Genomic DNA, 20,815 nt, shown 5'->3' on the forward strand with positions numbered 1-20,815 from the left:
GTCAAGCAAGTTCTCCATTCCTGTAAAGGAAGTGGTTGCGACTGTTTCCTGCCATTTTCGTGTTTTGTACTCCTGTACTCTGTACACGAGATGTGGGTTTGCCCTGCCCGGTTCCTGGGTGCAGTCGATGCAAGTTTTTATTCTACAACTCACCATTACAAATTTTTTCAAATTTCATAACCATTGTTGGAGGTAGGATCTGGACACGTCACACCCCAATCTCCTCGCTGAAACACAAATCCACCTGACAGACGCCCTGGGGGAAATGTCCTACATGTAATTACATAATCTGAAGGTACATGATAGAGATTTAGATTATGAATTGCTGTAATCGTAACAATAAATCACCAGAGACACCATCATTCATTTCTCTGTCTGATTCACAGCCTAAGTGGAGGTGAGAAAAAAATAAACCTAAAAAAAAAATCTAATTCAGAGTCAAAGCCACTGGAGAGAGTTAGTCATCCTATCATTATATTCTAATTAGAAACCGTTAAGCTTGATTTGATCATGCAGATATGAGGTCTATTTAAGTGAATGACTAGAATGGCCTCAGAGGCACTGTCTTAGCTACGGTTCCATTAGCTCACCACAAATTCTTCTGGTTACACCCTTCCACAAGAGAAAACAGCATTGTTTCATGGAACAATAGAGTATTTCTCAATTAATTCCCAAGTAAACTTAAAATCTAATTTATTCCCAGGAGCTTCACACCTGTTTTTATTCTGACAGATGTGTAAATGTGTGTGAACTTGTGCACATTTGCATTCAATTCAATTATGTTGCAGCCTAAATGAGCACCCCTAACGACGCAAACACCACTGTCAACTCTGTGCCACTGAACAAATGATGTTGTAAAACACCAGACCTGAATATCTTATTATACAGAGCATCTAACATCTCATCAACCTGCATGAAACACTGTGGAATGACGTGGAGCAACATGGCAGCAGCTAAAGCTCACTGAAGGAAACAACAGTCATTTGGAATAACAGTAATCATTTCAGAATTAGTCATTTGGCAGTAGCGTACAAATAAATTAAGAGTCAAGTGAGATGCATGCAGCTAAACAAAATCACAGTGTGCACTGCACATACACAAATATAACATTGAACTGTTTATCTAAGATACACAACAATGGTTATTATAGCACTGCATTCAGTCACTACTGGAGCAATTACTCCAGTTACAGCCTGATTTGACATTCTAGGTTTTTAGTAAAAGCTTTACTGGACCCAAAGACAATGTTCAAGTTTGGAAATCTGTGTGGACATTATGTACTGTTTGATGTGGCCCTGTTCTTCAAGTCCTAAATAATAAGGTGTCGCTTGTATATTTGGTCCGGTGAATAGAGTAAGATGAACCTACGGATAGTATGTTCGTTTTCTAACCTTCCATGTTCAGGAGAGCTACCTTATCACTTTACTTTCTCTCAGTACATCCATTCCTGCCACCCTCCAGACTTTGTCATCTTTCATGTGTTGTCTTCAGCACCGTCGGGTTACCCCGCTGTTAGCTCTCTTGTCAACACCTCCGCAGGAATCGTCCCCGGTTGCACGAGCCATGTTAACACTCTGCTTGGCACACATGGATGTCCAAGCACTTAAGGAACCTGCAGAGTGGCTGTGATACAATGAAACTGTTGCAATTCCCTTGCTACAGTATGTTTTGTGCCTTCCTGCAGGGGTGGTGACCGTGTTGCTGGGTGTAGGGCTGAGGGAGGATGTATTTAACGTGAACTATTGCAGCAATGCAATTTAACAGCTGACTGGTCACTATATCCCCATGAAGGGTGTGAAAAAAATATATTTACAGTATTTACATTGTTAGCCACACTAGCAGTGTGGTTTTAGGGATTGAAATGCTGGTCACTCCACCACTTTGAATTATAAATTATGAATTTTGGTACGGTAATTTGTGGTTCCCAAATGATTAATCTTACTGACTAATCTTCTGTCTCGTTCTCTTGCCCCATCATGGGGTCCACATTTGATATTTTGAATGAAATGTCTTTACAACTGTTGGATGGACTGACATGAAATTTGGTATAAATATTCATGTACTTGTCATGATGAATTTGTCAGTACTTTGGTTAATGACCAAATGCTTGCAATAATGACATTCCCATCAGCCTCAACTGCACTTTGTTTTGTGCTAATTAGCAATAAGCTACAGTGAGCATGCTAATATCCTAAACTACATTTAGCTAAAAGTAACTACAGCCTAAGTTCAGCCTCAGAAAGCTGCTAGCATGGCTCTTGTTTTCTTTGAGTGTCAGTGCCAAAAGCTGAATTCAGTTTAATAACTAAATTTATCAAAAGGCCATTTCTTTCAGTGCCTCTTACATTTAGCCTAATGCTTCAAATAGTATGCACCTGTGTGATGAAAACCAGTCACCAGCTGGAAAGGAAGTTCTGTATCATATAAGCTTATTGATAAAGGTTGCTATTCAATCTGCCTAACTAAAAAATATCCCTGACAAAATAAAGTATACCTAACTGACTCAATTTCTCCTCCCAGTCCCGCCACAGTATCCCTCATCCTCTGGTGGCTGAGAAATGCTGTGCATCTGTAACCCATGCCACGTCTGTGGCAAAGGAATGCTTGATCAACTCAATTTCCTCTGAAAGTCTCATACTCTCTCTCTCTCTCTCTCTCTCTCTCTCTCTCTCTCTCTCTCTCTCTCTCTCTCTCTCCCTCCCAGCGAGTGTATGGAGGTGCAGATTTATGGAGCGGCCCAGTCGCTGGTGGCCACAATCCAACCTGAGCAAGTGATTTGTTCAGAGATTACAGACACCGAGGACAGAGAAAGGAGCGTTAATGATGTTATAGACAGATCACCAGGTGTGTGTGTGTGTGTGTGTGTGTGTGTGTGTGTGTGTGTGTGTGTGTTGTGTGTGTGTGTGTGTGTGTGTGTGTGTGTGAGAGAGAGAGAGAAAAGAGAGAATGTGCTTGTCATTTTGCAAGGGTTTTCAGCCATATGCATTTCTCAGCAGTACAGAGACAGTCTATCCTTAATGATACTCTGACGTCAACATTAAATGGTTTCTGGTTAAGTACTCTATACTCTTAACTTTATGTTTCAGTTACAAATAGAGTTTATTTTGCAGGTTCATGATGACTCATACTTATACCAGGGCCCCACTGAACAAAGCTCTTCATTCCCTATGTAGAAGAAACCTTTGAATAAAATAACTGCCTCATGGATTTTTATCACTTTAGGAACTAACCAAGGACACTTCAGAGAGGGCACCTTTAGTCTCCTCCACCCAGACCTGCAGCCATATGTGGCCTGATCCGAGCAGCAGTGTTGACATGGGGCCGTTGGCAGTGTGACATGGTGCCCCTCCTGCTCTGATTAATTACCTGTGTGATGGAGTGGTACCCCACCCAGCAGAGCCACTGTGTCCCACTGTGTCAGGGGCAGTGCGGACACACAGAGCTGACCAGTCTCACCTCCCTTACCTTTTCTCTGTCTCTCCGGTCGGATCAGGTTACAGTTTTTTTCCGATTGCCTAAGCACTATTTTGAAAACGGACCGGTTTTTCAAAACACTATACCCACAATTAGCACAACCACACACCCAATTAGCAGAACACCTCAGACCCTTTGCTAAATGAAACACTCTTGCTAACTATTCACTAATTTCTAAAAACATTTTTTTTACCATATGAAATAACATGTTTCATATGACTTAATTCTGTTTGAACCAGTTACACACTGCTGTTGCTAACCTAAAACACTTTTAGCAATTCTACTTCTCAGTGATTAGAGTACTGTAAATGAAGTACACAGAGAAAGTGCAAATTTACAGTAAGTTCACCACACACTACACTAGATCAATGCTGCAGACTGAGGAAAATATAATTTATTTCTCTCCATATACCCAAATCAGTCAACATGTCAACATGGAGAATCAACACAGTTGTAAACAGTAGTTTACATAACACTATTAGCTCACCAAACAACAGACAAACATAAAATACGGTATCCAGTACAGGTTACAATCACAAAAAAACACAGAAATACACGGAAAAATACTAGACATTATCTCTTCGCCTAGCTTGATCTGGCCAGAGAATTTCATCAACATCACAGGCAAACATCCTCATTGGCAAGACAACCGTCTTGAATGTCAAATCCATCCTTGCGCAGCTGCGGCGTCAACTTGGTCACAGGCGCCCTCCAGGGCCTGAGGGGTACCTGAGCCTGGGGCCGCAGATCGTAAGCCCTCGTGTGAATATGGGCCCCTTCCTCCTTGTCGTTCTCGACCCTCAATCCTCAAATGTCACAGGGAGGGGTATCAAAAGTGCTGATATGGTGCATACAATGAGCAGCTGATTACTGTAACTGTAGACAGATTTTCTTTTACCCGTTTCCTTGTTGAAATGTCCTCATGACAGATGCCGCTGTATATCTGCTAAGATTTGGCTGAACTCTTAGTCCAGCCTCCCTCAGCGTCAATCCGTGGTTCACAACATGGTCCACTAGTGTTGCGCAACTTTCATTTGATAAATTTGGTCCTCTTCTTCTTTGAGCATATTTTCCGGCTTCAGGTCTTCCTTTCCCTCTTCCTCTTCCTCTACCTCCTTCTCCTCCTCTGTGGATTCTCCCTCTCACTCTCAGTCTTCTTCTTCTGACTCCTTCCATTTTGGTTGAGGGCAGGTGAACTTACCTGCTGCATTTTATATAGCGCTTAAACCTGATTGGTGTGTCTACAATTAAGCAATCATGTGTTTGCGTACCTGGTGGCTGTGTTTACAGTTTAACTTAACACAAATCTTTTGTCTTGACCTACCAAATCAAACACACAATCTCAAATTCTGCTTCTCGCATAAAACCTACAACAAAAACAAACACAAATAGCACCAGACACACACACACTTACATGTGCAAACATTTGTAAGACAACAATTGCTTGTATAGCCTTACAACCAAATAGATTACCTGTTTGGAACAATGGTGCCAACAATACAGTAGGGGAGTAGGAGGAAGAGACGGGGACGAGGAGAGGAGGGAAAGAGGAAGGACCATCGATGGACGGAGAGAACCTCTAGTAGCTTACAGTGGCTCCTGCACTCATTAAAAGTACAATTCTGCCCCCAAAAAAAACACACACACAAACACACACCATTAATATTTTTCTTTTTTTGCTACGAATGAACTAATGTTTTCCCAATAAATATTTCTGTTTTACTGTACTTACATTGTTTACAGTGCCTTTTCAACCACTTCACAGCTACTTTCAGAACATTGTAGTATACCTTAACAAAAGCTTTGTTTCACATTGACATTTCATCTTGTCTTTGTGTTTGGGGGGGGATTGGGGTTGGTTTACAAATTGGTTCATGGGTGTGTTCATTTGAAAGCCTTTGCTTTGAAATTGCAAGGAAATTAAATCATGATACATTTCTGTGTCAAATGCATACAAGTGTGTTTAGTGTTTTGCAAATCATTGTGTGTGATGTTTTGCAAAAAGTGTGAAGCTGACAATGTGCTTACAGTTGTGCAGATCTAGGCTAGTGTTTTGCTTCTTGAGTGTAAGGTTTTGCTACTTGTGGGAAAGTTTTAATTTTAGTGTGTAAGCAATTGTAAAAAACTGTAAACCTGATTGGTGTGTCTACAACCATTAAGCAATCATATTGTTTGAGCACCTGATGGCTGTGTTCCACAGATTGGCTCATAGGTGTGTTAATTTGTCGTTTCTTTGGAACTGCAAGGAAGTGACATCATGATATACTTCTGTGACTAATGTATACAAGCAAAAAGTATGAGGCTAACATTGTGCTTATAGTGGTGCACATCTGGGCCAATGTTTTGCTCCTTGAGTGTAAGGTTTTGATAATTGTGTAATACTTTTGATTTCAGTGTGTAAGCAATCGGAAAAAACTGTAATAACAAAACTGCAACAGCCAGAAAGCATCCTCTTTTTGGTCAATGTCTATTTCTGTTTTAATTGCATCATTGACTGTCCTGGCCTTAATTAGCAAGCCTCCCGGTTTTATATTGGACTGCACAGAGTACAGAGCACACAAGCCTGGGCAGAGAATAAAGTGGAAGGCACTGAGAGTCCAAACTGTAGCCGCTGAGACTATGCCAGAACACATTAACTGTTGCTGTAGCAACCGTCTCCAAATTAAAAGAGAAAACTCAAACACATTAAGCACACAAATTTCTCAAAATGTCCTCACCCACTGTGTCTCTTTCTCTATCTTCCTCCATGAAAGGTTATGTAAAAATATTTTTAAACACTGAATTTGTGGAATCAAAAGTTGTATAACTGTGGACACTAAGCAGTCGATTGATTTAAAGGCGCTATATACGGCTCTCACCATTACTCCACTAGTTGTTTGCTGCTATGTTTATGTTCTAAATGTTTTATATAGCACCTTTAACAAAATGTTTATTTAAGGAATCTGGCTTGCTTTCAGCAATATCTGGGAGAACTGGGAGCTGAACACCAATTTCGAAATGTTATGAGACTTGTTTAATGCCTAGAGACTGATGATGAGTTTGTCCAGGCAACCATAACATACCTGTGCTTGCTATAACTTGACAAGGTTTCTTTAGCTAAAGGTATCCTAAAGAACAGTGTAACACAGAGGGTACGATAATCATCATAGTTTAGGACAGTTATGAACACAACTCTTGAGCATTTACATAGTCCTTACGCCTCAAGTATGAACACTTTTAATCAGCTATGGTAATGTATTCATGACTAATGAGGCAAACTGCGGTCTGAACAGAGGCTCCCATTGTGTCTGAGGTGGTGTGTAGGGGTTTGCTCAGGTGAACAGCAGGGCTGCGCCTGTGGAGACACTTATCACCCACAGCAGAAAGCGTCTCATGCATGCCCAGAATTCTCAATGACATTAGAACGGCCGACGTGCAGTTTGAACAAGAGTAAAGTTCTGCTTTCAGATGAGAATGCAAAGTGAAAGAAGGAACCCTTTATATTGCTTTTTTGTGCTCTGTGTGTGTGTGTGTGTGTGTGTGTGTTTCCATCCACGTTACTCGTTCTATTAAGAAACCTGTCAGTAAAACTGAAGTCAAGTGAAGCAGTTGCATGATTCATATCATCCAGGTCACCAGATATCACCTTCACCACAAGTCTAACCGAACTGTGACACAGTTAGACACAGATAAGTGAGAAAAAAATGATGTTGAACATGTAATCAGACAATAAACATTAAGAAAGCAATGAGTGTAGTTATTTACAGGGAAACCACAGTTTGGACATTGTACAGTCAAATGTATTTCCATGTACTAATTTCACTAATATTGTGTCTGTAATATTGTGTTTCCCTGTCACAGCTTTTATAAGACCCTTTTCTATTATAGCATATTATCAGTTTGACTGTTCCTCCCTCTGTATTTGGCACTACTAACTGTCGCAACTTGCCAGCATTATAAATGAGCATCCTGTATCACATTTGAAGCCGGTGGTATTAGTTTAGTGATGGAAGGTCCTAGCTTGCATATCTTCAGTGAAGTTTGGACATGATCAAGCACTCAATCTCTTTGGGAACCAGCTCTCTTTGATTTGGAACTCTCTCTCTCTCTCTCTCTCTCTCTCTCTCTCTCTCTCTCTCTCTCTCTCAAACACTTATGCCTGATTTGTGTGTGCAAACATTAACTGTAGAAATGTGGATACTGGAGTCAGGATTGTAAAATGCCGTCATATTCCTTAAAGATGAACTTTACATCAATGATTGTTTTTTTTTAAATGTTTTTTTTTATATCACGTGTTCAACCCTGTCTGAAGCACCACATCCTGACTCGAATAGAGCAGCGGTGCGACATCCTGCCCACAAAGAGCGGGTTCATTGCTGCTATAGTTACTCGTCACTGGCCTGCTCACAAAGCGCAGCTCGGATATCCAACTTGAGCTGACCTGATGTAATCCACAAAGTCATTTCTTTCTTTGGTCGACAAGGTCTCGACCGATCACTTCATTCTCTCTTCGTCCACTCGAGCGCTCATCCGCTTGCGCGACAGCAGCCACAGCGCGCTGTCCAGACCGTGGAATTAGTATACGTTAATGTTGCGGTGAGAAAGCATTGTGGGAGGACTCTGTGGATGTCAAGCTGTTCACTGGAAGGTAGAAAGGCGAATAAAATCGCGCGGAGACGCTCACGCACAATTCCAGCTATACGGAATCCCGACTTGTTTACCCTGTACCGGGCACAGAGCAGCACCGTTGCGCAGTCTTTACGCACAACCAAAGCGCGGACTTGGGGGGGCGTCTGTCTGTCCCAACAATGTCAGCAGCAACAGCTTCAATAGCAGATGTGCCCAGGACTGATTTTACAAACAAAGATGACAGTCGTGACCGGAATAAGTCAGGTAAGACATCTATGCCATCGCGAACCATGTCTAATACATAGACCTACTCGAGTTGAGCGTGTGGGACGGGGATATGTTTTCTTTGACTTATCTCTTAGTGCAGTGATATTATTAACATACATGCCTGTATTTTAGGATTTTACGTATTACATATTTTGTGCCAAGGTAGCCTAATCTCCAAATTGTGTGTCTTGGAGCCCTGTGTATGTGTTACCTTGATGCTTTAGGGACTTACAGTAGCCTACTTGTTGTAACAATTGTTAGACCATTAATAGTAAAGATATATAGCCTATAATATGACACATTTGCGGACTTTTATTGATAGGTGTGTAATAATTTAACAAACATAAATCGCATTAATAAATAGGCTACACTTATACATCATTCAAGCTGTCAGCTGGGGGTTTAGAGGGAACCTTAATTGAACTCCATGCACACCTTTCTGTCAGATCTAATAATAAAAAAAAGAGGAAGTGAAAAAGGGAGGCAAAGCTTAACATCAGAAACTTCTCGCACCGATGCACAGCTGAGCATCTCACACGCACGCTCACACAGTCACAAGCACGCACGTACACACACACACACACACACACACACACACACGGGCGCGTTACATAAAAGTGATGCTCATTTATCGGAAGTGTCCTTGTGTTACATAAACTTGAATATGGTGAGCTATTTCTAATAGCTTTCATATATGTATTTATCCCTGTTGGGTCTGGCCCGTCATAGTAAAATTTGAACAGAAGCCTAATTCTTTAAGAAAATGTACATATACTTCTCTTGCCTTATTTCTTTTTGTCATTCTGTCTGTGACACCACAAACTTTTGGTGTGACTTGACACCCCTTGTGTGGTGTTAACATGTTTCTCCAAGTGCACAGCTACTGTCAGATTCTTGGATGTTTTCCTTCATTTAGAAATTATAAAGAGGACCACTTCAAACTTTCGCCAATGCCACAAGGCCATAGTTTTTTTCAGTGCAAACCAGAAGCAGGTTTCCCTCAGTAAACAAGCTGGCTCTGACTTTTCCTGGGCCTAATCACATTGTCCTGATGTTAGAAATCACCGACTTGATGTCATTGTGTTTATTTGCATTCCAACAGCTTGTGTCATGATGAAGTGATACTCTTTTGTTGGAGGTTCTTCTTGTCAGACTGCTGGCGTACTAAGCAGACACAGTGAGAGACCTCCCCTCCTGTAGTATGCTGAGCACTGTGCTGTGCTGTATGATAACTGGTTGTTTAGTATGGCTCCAGATGGCCCGTGTGTTTCCACTGCCTCGCAGGCCTTTTGTTTAATGATTTATCACGTTTCCTGCTTCGATATACTGTAAGAATCCGATACAGCACCAGGCTGTTACAGGGGGGCTGTGTTTTGTCATGCCGCGTTGTACAGCCCTACAGGGGTTCAGTGCTGATAGCTGTGGAATGATGGTCCCATCCCACATTGAATCTCATCTGCAGCGCTTCATCCTTTTTTGTTGTTCACACCCTGTTCACCCTGAATAGTTGCTGTGCTTCTTTTGAATTCTGAGTTGTCTGAGCATCTCTGTGCAAACAAATTTCTTTTGAAGATACATAAATTAAACATATATTCAAACTTTCGCTGAACTTTTGATGATTACAGTTTTTGTCCATTGCTTACACACTAAAAACGAATGCTTAGACCAAAGCCTCAATACCTAAACTTCTTGTAGCATTCCTTAAACACAGTGTAACCATAGCTTAAACACAGTGTCAACTTTGCACTTTGTTTGCAATTCTTTAACACACTTTTTGTGAAACACTACACACGTTTTCTTACATTAGACACTTTGTTCAAAAACAAAATTCCCTGTTATCATTGGGAAAACACTCTGTTTAAAATGCAAAACTCAAATGTCAATTGTAGGCACTTACATACACACCTGAAAACACTTGCACAGAAAACAGAACACCAATCGGTCTGAGCCTTAGCACTACATTTAGGCCTCAGGTGAGCCATTTTGAGAACTTTGCAAGCATGGAGGCAATGAGAGTCAGAGTATGAGGAGGACAAAGAGAGAGAGAGAAGTCGGAAGTGGAAGAGACATCGCCTGTGATGTTGACGAGGTGTTGTGGCCAGATCCGAACAGAAAGCAGGATCCGCGCCTCCCGCCCCCCCAGTCCCCCACCACACACACACGGACACACACACACACACACATAAACAAACACACGCACAAAACAAGTATATGTTTTTTTTTTCCCAATAGCAATTTATCCAGTAACTGGTTGTTTTTTTTACTTTTGTTTTGTTGCTAAATTTGATGATTTGTGATTCTATTTTTCTTTACTTCGGTAAGGATGTTTGTTTTTTGTAAAAACTGTTAGATTACTGCAGAAATTCTACTTTTGAGTTTTACAGAAGACTGAGTCTGAGAAAATGACAGTAAAAATAGAAACACAAAGACTGCAGTGTTTTATATAAAGCCCATCAGTGTGTTGCTGGTGATATGAAAGAGGAATTCAAATGGTGCTTGTGTGTAAAGATTTCATTTTTAAAAAGGAGTGTTAAGTTTTGATTGCAGTGTTTCATTTTGGCATAGATGTAAGTTGTTAATCTTCAAGTACTATGTCTGATTGGCTTGTGTGTAGAGTTTTGACATAATAAGTCCAACTGACTGTTAGCTTTTTTTTTTTTTTTAGGTCAGAACCAGGCTCAGTGCACACCCATGCCCCTGCCGACACTGGGCACCCAGAGGATCATCCAGGGCAATGGCACGACTGTGGGCACAGTCATTTCCCTGCAGTGCCCAGCCAAACACAAACTGGTTGGACGTGAGCTAAAGTGTGTCTTGGGCGCCAACAGCACCCAATGGGTGGGAGAGAACTACTGTACACGTGAGTAGGAACTAAGACCTTGATATGTCAGTTATTCATACACTTTATAACACAAATATGTGTGTGCAGTTAAAATGTTCAAAACGCTTTTACTGGGAGAATTGGAGCAGCTGCAAAACTTCCCATGAATATATATATATATAATGATATGATATATATATATATATGTATATATATGTATATATATATATATATAAATACATATATATATTTATATATATATATAAATATATATATATATTTTAAACATTATGTGATAGGCATTGTGGCTATGGGCAATGTTACATGAAGACACTTGAGGTATGATTTGGCTTGCAATAATTAATTCTTCTAAATTATGTGAGGACATATTCAAGAGAAATAATGTCTTGCTTGGGGATAAAGCTCATTAAAAGAGATTATTAATGCTAATGGAGATAGAGAGGAATAATTTCAAGCAGGTGCACAGTTAGCTGCTCTCTTGATGAGCGAGTGGAAAAAGTGAGAGCAGGATCTTAATTATGTTTTAGGATCAATCATCATGGGAGAGAAGAAGCTGCCTCATGTGAAACTGAAAGAGATAAAAAATGGAATTGATGTTTCATTGTCCTTTCCATAACAAGCTGGCATGTAAAATTACTTTATTTTTGCCAATCCCCTCTGGTTAAATGATAATGACAGATTTGTGCTAAAGCCGTCTATGTGGCTGACTTTATCCGTAAAGCCTAAGGTGGCAGTGTTTTGTGTGGTACCTGAGTCTGATAAGAAATCGTTGCACATAGATTCTGCAGCATGATGAATGGAGCTGTCTAACACGTTGAGTGCATGACATGGAAATAAAGTGGATAAATCAGTCAACAGTCTTCCTCTCTCTTTCACTCCAGCTCTGTCTCCCTATGAGGACTATGGTTTCCGTGTGGCTATGCTGGCATCCATCGTAAGCTTGGCCATAATCTTCTTCATGTCTGTTGCCTTCATCACCTGCTGTTTGCTCGACTGTATCAAAAAGGACAAAAGGAAAAAGCACGACAGGTGACTTAAAAGTAACAATACCACAATGTAAAAGTATTTTATTACAAGTAAAAGTCATTCATTTCAAGTCCTTCTTAAAGGAACACGCCGACTTATTGGGAATTTAGCTTATTCACCGTAACCCCCAGAGTAAGACAAGTCGATACATACCCTTCTCATCTCCGTGCGTGCTGTAATGCTGTCTGACGGCTCCAGCATTAGCTTAGCCCAGCACAGATCCTGCAGGTAACTGGTTCCAACTAGCCTACTGCTCCGGCTGTCTGACGGCTCCAGCGGCATCAGCCCATAACAGAACAGGCAGGTGAATGGTTCCAGTAATCCTACTGCTCCGAATAAGTGACAAAATAACGCCAACATGTTCCTGTTTACATGTTGTGATTTTAGAGTCACAGCGTGTACAAAAAACAACGTAACATGAGACACAGCCATCTTCTAACCGTAAACAAACCGGGAACTATATTCTCAGACAGGCTTGCTGCAAAGCAAATCACTCCGCCCAAGTACTATATTCTTCCGCCTGAGAATATAGTTCCCGGTTTGTTTACGGTTAGAAGATGGCTGTGTCTCAGCTATTATGTTTTTATAGAATCTTATGACTCTAAATCACACAATGTAAATAAGACAGCATGCGATATTGTCACTTATTCGAGAAGCAGCAGATTACGGATACCCTATGAGCTGATGCCGCTAAGGCTCGTCAGTATAGCCGCCAACGCTACAGGATAGAAGGCACGCACTGAGATAAGAAGGGTATGTATCGACTTGTCTAATTCTGGGGGTTACGGTGAATAAGCTAAATTCCCAATAAGTCGGCGTGTTCCTTTAAAGGGGTCCTGTGGAGAAACAAAAGTTATGTATGTCACTGTTACTTACACAAATGCATTGTGTGTATCCTTGAGCTCTAACAAATGTGTTGAAAGCATTTCCTTCCTCATAAAACATTTGCAAAGCCCATTTTAAAGTATTTTAAATCCAGCATTGTTTACATCCATGTTTACTGGCTCGCTGTCTTCTTCTTGGCACATTGCTGCATATTTTTATAGAATAATATGAAACCATTATCAGGACTGTGCACAACATCCCCCATCTGTGCGCGCATGCATGTGTGTCCTTGTGCATGAGATAAACAAAACAGGGACCCACTCATAGATAAACAGCTCAATAGCTACTAGAGGTCAAAAACACCACAAGGAGCCTTTAAGTAAAAATAAGGGCTGAGGGTCACAAGATGAATCTAAGATGATTAATGGAGTAGGAAATATAATATAAAATGGAAATAACTCAAATCAATTGTAGGTAATGTACTTGGTTATATCCATTACTGGAAGTAAATGATGCAGAAGAGCAAAGAAGAGAGTTAACAGTCAGTTTCCTGTGATGCATTTACAAACTGAAATACTGACTGCAGGTTTGTATTGGATTCTTTTAAACAGGGAGTCAGATATGTGGGATTGGGAGGAGCAGGCCCAACATCAGGAGGACAACAGCAGGTCTCGCAGCGGCCATAAAGGCAGGAACAACAACAACAACAATACCCAGGAGAAGGTGCTTTCACTGTGGGACACCGATTACTCAGCCATGTGTGACAACATGCAAGTCTGCAGGTGAGATGTGGGCTGATCTTTGCTTAAACGGTCAAAAAAGGGAGAATTTCTTTTTTTCAAAATGTCCCTGAAGACATGCAGAGCAGCATAAACAACAACTTCCTGTCTTTTTCCTCCACAGATGTCATCAGCAGTTCGCCTATAGTGCTGACTGCACATATGGCCGCACTCCTCTGCTTTCTACTCTCCCCGGCTATAACCAGCCTCTCTCACTCCGAAATTTAGAATCTGCACAGATCTCTGGTCCACCTGAATACAACGGACCTCCTCAGTCCTCCAGTCAAACTATGAACCCAGATCACCAGATCTCAGCAATGGGGCCTGGTGTGGTGTGGCAGTATGGAGGACAGCAGAGCAGTTTGTCAGGAGTGAACCCATCAACCACAGATGAGTCCAACACGAGGAATAATAACCCTGCCAAAGACTTTTCCATTCGTATTATATCAGTGTGAGGACACATTACACTGGAGGTGAATACCATGAGTCAAGAACTTGTTTACTGGCCAAATATGGTGGTCTGTACGATGAGGACTATGGGAAGTAATAACTGAACATTCCTTGTCTTGTTGAAATTATAACGTCTGCAGTTCTGCACAGTATAAAGGCTCTATAGGCATACTGATCTGACAGACAGATTATGTGCCTTTTGTAAACTGTAATGGCACACCGCCCTCTGTCTGAAAAAGGGAGCCATTGCACTTTCAGGACATCAGCCTTGTTGGATGACACTCCATGTAATTAGAAAGTCAAGGGACATTCATGCCCTCAATTGAGCTTTGCAGAAACCAATATCAAATTGTTATGTTTTGGTTGAAGTTAACGATTAAGGTGTTTTTTTTAGTTCACAATACATTGTAGACAGCTGAGGAAGTGGTCTGAGAAACTCATCCAGGCCTGGAAAGTCCACTTTGTTTAGTAAGGAGAGCAGCTGGAAAGCACAGTTTGCCAGTGTGTACATTTATTTTAAAGAATGTAAATAAATGAAAAACTTCTACTGATAATGAGTGAGACTGTATTGCAATGGGAGGAGTGCAACGTTGTACATTTCCCTTTGAGAGACCAATCCGAATGTTTACAAGCCAACATGAGAAGGCAGCAGCAGTATAGTGATTTTGACTGTATAATGATGTAGCTTACACATTATTTATTATTACATATGTAGTATTATTATTATTATTATTATTATTATTATTATTATTATTATTATTATGTCTAATTGACATTGGTATAAATTAAAGAAGGGAATAAAATAAATTGATAAATGTCACCTCTGTGTTGCTGTTTGCAACAGAAAGCTTAGATCCTGGTAATCTGCCTGTCAGCTCAGTCAGTCCACTGCCGCTGTCTGCGGACTGATAATCACCCTGAGGTCAGTCATGCGGCCCTAGGCGGCGCAGCGTGGTGATGTAACTGGACAGCAGAGACCGTCACGCCAGGGAGACCAGGAAGTTTTATCGGGAGGCTGTCGGTCGGAAAGAGCAAGTCCCATGTGACGTTTGTTTGTCATTATGACAGGTTTGTGAATCACGGGTAAGATGTTTTGTCTCGATTTGGATCATTTACAGAAATCCATTCGCGCGCGCTGACTTCTAGGAAAGGATCGCTGACCGCCTACTGTGCTGTGTGGATGCGCCACTTGTTGCATAAAATCTACAGTTTTGTATAGCAATGTGTTACGAAATGCATTGCTTTTGGCTTCATGTGACGGAAGTATTTGGGTGTTACTTAACTACTAGGCCAACTACCTACTTTTCTGTTCAGATATCAAGCCTATAAATAAATCATCAGCAGTTTAATCTTTATATTATGTTATTTAATAGAGCTACCCAGCCCTTTATAAAAAGATATGCACAATGAAGCTCTTTCTTTTTGTCAGTCACATCCAAGTCTGGTCTCAGAATCAATTTTTTTCATAAAGAATTGGCTCAAATCTGACATTATGAGGCGGTTTTATCTACTCTTGCTACTCTTTTTTTGTTTGTTTTTTTTGTTTATAGCAGGATATTCTGCCTGACTTGTTTATAGATGTTGCTAGTTGTGTAAAGAAAAAGAAAACTAGATTTACTTGATGACAACAGATAACACAGAACTAACTCTAATTTCGTATCTATGTGATATAAAATTGCTGCATCTCTATTAGCTGTTGATCAGTTGAAAGCACAAATCTGCCTGTCTAATGTGGACATTTTTCAGAAATCCTAATGACGGATGTGAATCACATTAATGCACAGGCAGAGATCAACAATGGTCACAAGTAAACCCTTAACCAAGACTTACTAAGAGACACTTAATAGGAGATCTGCTTCTTTGCTCATCACCTTTTTGTCATTATGTCCTAAGTGTAAGTTACACCTAAGTGATGATGATGTAGTGAGCTGGGGAGGACATCAACAGTGAGTTGGCAGGAAAATGTGGGATTTGGTGGCAAAATCACTATAAAATACACCCTCAAATTACCATTGAGTTGAACCATGCAGCTCCTGTAACAGTCAACAAAGAACTGGTATTTACTGCACGCCTCACAGGCTCTCCATTATAACATCTGTCTGTTATTTATGCACGCCCTAACTAAGTTGACTTGGTATTCATGCAAGGTTGTTGCCAAATGGACAAAAACACCTTTCTCAACAGGAGAATAAACCTCTTAGTCATTTATTTTCAGAACAGGACTGATGCCAAGACCCGCTGCGTACTAAGAAACTACTTAAGACTTGACAAAATCTGTGGGCCATCAATTAGAGCTTTGTACCATGCTCTAAATGTACAGGGCCATAAGTTTTTGACCTGACCACACAATGGTACATGCAATTTTAGATCACTGATGCATTTATGAAAATGAATTTAGGAATTCAAGTATATATGTAGTGTAGAGTGCATTTTATTTGACACTGCCTCTTGCTCGTCTCTCCTTTTAATGTTGTCATTTCTATCATTCTTGACTAGACATTGACGATTACCATGAGCAGCTCCAGAGGGACGCCCATTTCCTGTGCTCAGACCAGAGGATGGAAACTGAACTGGTTGACAGACTGGTGCTGCAGCTGAACAGGATATACCCCCAGATACTCAGTGACAAGGAAGCCCACATGGTCACTACAGAGAACATTTGACATCATTCTAACAACACAAAACATCCTGTTTTGACAGTCATCATGCCCTTACACTTGAATCTGCCAAACTAAAAATGGAACTTGCAACAGAAGTATGCAGGTATACAGGTGTGTTTAGTGATTCAATTCAGCATGTGTCTCCCTGCAGTTCAGGAACCTGAGCGTGCCCACCAGGGTGCGGCTACCTGAGCTGTTGAAGCACCTGTATGGGAAGGGCGAGGAGGCGTGTTATGAATTCTACAGAGGACTTCACATCCACGCTGAGGACGTTTACGCCAGCCTGCCCACCAGAGTCATACAAAGAGGTAAAAACAAAAATGTGGTTCAGCAGAGTCACACGTGAATGTATTTTTCGAATGAAAGTGTAGAAATGCCTTGTAGCAGTTTAGTGGGGAGATAAAATTAAAGGTATAGTAGAATATAGTAGTATAGTAGGTCCAAATAAATAAAATGGAAGTGACATCAACATCCAGAAAATGCCAAATGTGTATTAATCCACATGTATCTGGCATAGTCATGTACCAGTGTTCAAACACATCATCTTGTGGATTAGTGGTTTAAACCTGAAAAGTTTCTCTCTGCTTACACAAGTTGTTTGTATTAAAATATGTATCCATTTATGCTCCCCTTACTTTTTCATTCATGTTTTCAAAGTTATGTTGTCCAGTTTATCTGATATGTTTTAGGTGAGATGGGTTGGCAAATCTTACTAGCAACTTCCCCGGTGTCCCATAATGGTGGATCCCCTGCTGTGTAATTGCCCTGTCTGGCCTTATGGAGGCTTATCCTATTCAGAGAGAAGCCAATGTGCTGCCTGGACTACAGTTCAAGTAGTGGATGTGACATTACACAGGCTGTTATTCAAAGTGTGGGTTTACCCATTAACCATTTTAACTCTCTGTTCTAGAGGTGGCTGATCCAAAATGGACTAACAATGTGGCGATCCACCCAGAGCGACGTCTGCTTAATGACAGAGGTAAATCTAATCAACACCTCACACTGCTGCCGAGTAAAGCAGAGCATTACTCGGCAGCAGTGTGAGCATGAGCTTTCTGTTTTTGATTTATATTATAAAGGAATACGCCACCGTTTGTTGAAATAGGGCTTATCACGTTCTACCCTGGCTGTAGATAGGTGGGCCAACGCATTTTTTGTCTCAGTGCAAGTAATTAGGTTGTTTTTTTTTGTCTTTTGTTGGCTCACTTTTACTCACAACATGCTAACATAGGATTCCATTCACTACGCTAAGCTAACTAGCGGCGGCGCTGCCAATGTTGCACCGGACTAAAACAATGCATGCGCAAAAAATGTGTTGGCCCACCTATCTACAGCTAGGGGAGACCGTGATAAGCCCTATTTCAACAAACAGTGGCGTATCCCTTTAAGATAAATTGCATATATAGGCATCTACTATCTGCTTGTTAGAAAGACCACAGTTATTTACACGTTTTAGCCAAGTATATACAATCCACGTATACCTTACATTACGCGTCAACAACTTTTCAAAGCACATGTTGTTAGATTGAGTACCTGTGTTCCAGGCAGTTTTTATTTTAGAGCAATATGGAAATCACATTGTAGAGACTTTAAACTTAGTTGAGGTAATCCAAGCAGTCAGTCAGCTTTGTGTTTTTGAACAAGTTTATGTTGACTAATGTATGTTATCATCAAGTAGAGATGCAGTTTCAAGCAGGAACTAGTATGCTAACTAATAACACTTTCTCTCCGGTGCATTCAAGAACACATTGTATTCACGATTATTCTTCTATAAACTTGACTGATTTATATTTGATTTGGTTCCATGCCAACAGAGCTTATAAGTGCATATAAGCTCTGTTCATAACAGCCATCTCTTAAGCCTGAATGCCCCCTTTTTAAAACTGCATTACAATGTGATGGTAACATAACTTAAAAATGAGAGGATGACAAAAATGGGCACTGTGGAGTTTCATGTTTATACGAGGGGATAGAGAATGTTCTTTTGTTTGTATGCTCTTGTCCTGTTCCTTTTCAAAAGGCAACACACATTGAGTCAAACAATGGGTATTTGGGTGGATTGCCTGTTTAAGGAAGGTGTCTAGTTTTAATCCTATTCTGGCATGAACTGAAACCGGTGGCTGCCTGGAAAGTAGGAAGTCATTCTCAAAACAAATGTAAAACTTTGGAAAATTGTGGGCACTAGTGTAATGTAGTAATGATTTGTAGTTAATGGGCCTCAACAAGCCTTTAATCTGCAGTTTAGAAGTTTCATTTTGCAGCCTGACAATTAGGGAGTTTTTTTTAATATGGTGGTCTTACAGTTTGTTTGTGTGTGTGTGTGTCAGGGTGCACTGTACCCCCTCATTGATCTTCAGATAAGCCCATTAAGCCCAACTAAGCTTTGTTCTTTAACAAACATAGTTGTCTGCTGAACCTTTTAACCCCGAGCTTCAGAATGTGGGCCCTGCCTGCTCTGCACTGCTTCACCATTTATCATCCCATTAAATCCAGGGCTCTGGCTTTGTGGGTCAGTTAAGCCCACATGTAAACCCCTCGTCCAAAACAGCTTCCTCTGTCATGCATTCCTTTGAACAGTGTGGGGGTGCATCCACAGGGTCAAAGGTGTGTCAGCAGGGAAATGGGTCATCAGTGATGACTCCCAATCATAAGTCATACAAGGAAATGATGGTTTGTTTAGACAACAATGGCTTGTTTGAACAACAAGACAGTCTTTTCACAGAGCAGCTTTGGACTCTTGACTTGTGTCATATATTACTGTACATTTCTGTTTTTCTAAGCTTTTTAGGTCATATCATTTATTAGGAAGACACCCACCCATGCACGTTTCATATGCCCACCAGCTGATCAGATATTCATTTGTGATTCATTTGTGTTATTCGTCACTGATGACAACATTATCTCTTCTCTTTCCTTCTGCAGGACCAATGTTCTTCCTGAGCTGTTTCAGTTTTGCTGCTGGTATTGCAATGCTCTACTATTACGGAGGTGAGTCATACAGAAAGATGGAGAAGTGTTCAGACTTATTTGTCCTTGGACATTTGAAATTACTTTGAATATCAAGAATTGTACAAAAATCACCCAAAGCCCATCTAACTCTTTTATCTCATATTCTAAACCACTCCCCATATATCTTAAAACTCTTTGTTGCCACTCTCTCTGCCCACAGAAATTGAGACACTGAGAAGCACTGGTCTGTTTCTTCACTGCTCTGCAGCAAGATTTAGTGAAGGTGCTAAATATGTTTTCATTTCTTCTGCTGAGGTTGGAAAGCAGAAGAAATGAGACCGTTAAGATGCTGAAATGCTTAAGAAGTAACCTATGAGAAGAACAAGCTGTGAAAATTGCCACTTTGCTGTGCCAAACTCATACACGCTTTTGAGAGCTAAAAATGTCATGCATTTGTAAGCACTAATTTAGTTGTTTTTTTAATCTGAAGCTGACAATAACATGAGTTGCTGTGTCTTGAATTCCCACAGCTAACATCTATTTACATGAAAAAAATGTAATGAGTGTGATCTGGATTTATTGTGTGTACAGAACTATTGATTCCAATCAGCTAAAATTAGTAACTGCACTAGCCTGGGAAAACCCTGAACTTCTAGCAAATTTGAGATTTGCTCTGCAAGCCACTCTCAGTTACAACTGAGAAGGGTCTGGTGTCAACCAGGCTATAACTGCACACCCAAACAGGTGTTTTCAACTCAGCATTTGTCGCAAGTCAGCCAACGTGGTTGTGTTGGTCACTCTGGCACGAACAGCACGCCCAAGCTGATCCCACAAGTGTTCAATGGGGTTGAGGTCAGGACTGCTGGTTGAAGAATGGGATGCCATCCCACAGCAGTGTGTGACCAGGCTGGTGACCAGATTGGGGAGGTGGTGCC

The 20,815-nt window shown here is 40.8% G+C and overlaps 2 protein-coding genes across 4 annotated transcripts; both read left to right on the plus strand.

Moving 5' to 3' along the window:
- The first annotated feature begins 7,788 nt into the window (after window positions 1-7,788).
- On the plus strand, window positions 7,789-14,825 carry LOC120559120 (sushi domain-containing protein 3). Its single transcript, XM_039800588.1, has 5 exons — window positions 7,789-8,346; window positions 11,015-11,209; window positions 12,073-12,220; window positions 13,654-13,824; window positions 13,946-14,825. Exons 1-5 carry the CDS (start codon window positions 8,262-8,264, stop codon window positions 14,274-14,276), a joined length of 930 nt encoding a protein of 309 aa, XP_039656522.1. The 5' UTR covers window positions 7,789-8,261; the 3' UTR covers window positions 14,277-14,825.
- LOC120559121 (caspase recruitment domain-containing protein 19-like) lies at window positions 14,170-20,754 on the plus strand. 3 transcript variants are annotated; one of them, XM_039800592.1, is made up of 6 exons: window positions 14,170-14,294; window positions 16,768-16,913; window positions 17,083-17,239; window positions 17,842-17,910; window positions 19,854-19,919; window positions 20,101-20,754. In XM_039800592.1, the coding sequence occupies exons 2-6, from the start codon at window positions 16,830-16,832 to the stop codon at window positions 20,214-20,216; spliced, it is 492 nt and encodes a 163-aa protein (XP_039656526.1). In that variant the 5' UTR covers window positions 14,170-14,294; window positions 16,768-16,829; the 3' UTR covers window positions 20,217-20,754. The 3 variants fall into 3 exon arrangements, with proteins under 3 accessions (XP_039656526.1, XP_039656524.1, XP_039656525.1); XM_039800590.1 differs by lacking the exon at window positions 14,170-14,294 and adding an exon at window positions 15,087-15,339; XM_039800591.1 differs by lacking the exon at window positions 14,170-14,294 and adding an exon at window positions 15,090-15,354.
- Window positions 20,755-20,815: the final 61 nt, after the last annotated feature.

Source organism: Perca fluviatilis, chromosome 5 (genome assembly GCF_010015445.1).
Source record: "Perca fluviatilis chromosome 5, GENO_Pfluv_1.0, whole genome shotgun sequence".
In the NCBI taxonomy this organism is placed as follows: Eukaryota; Metazoa; Chordata; class Actinopteri; order Perciformes; family Percidae; genus Perca; species Perca fluviatilis.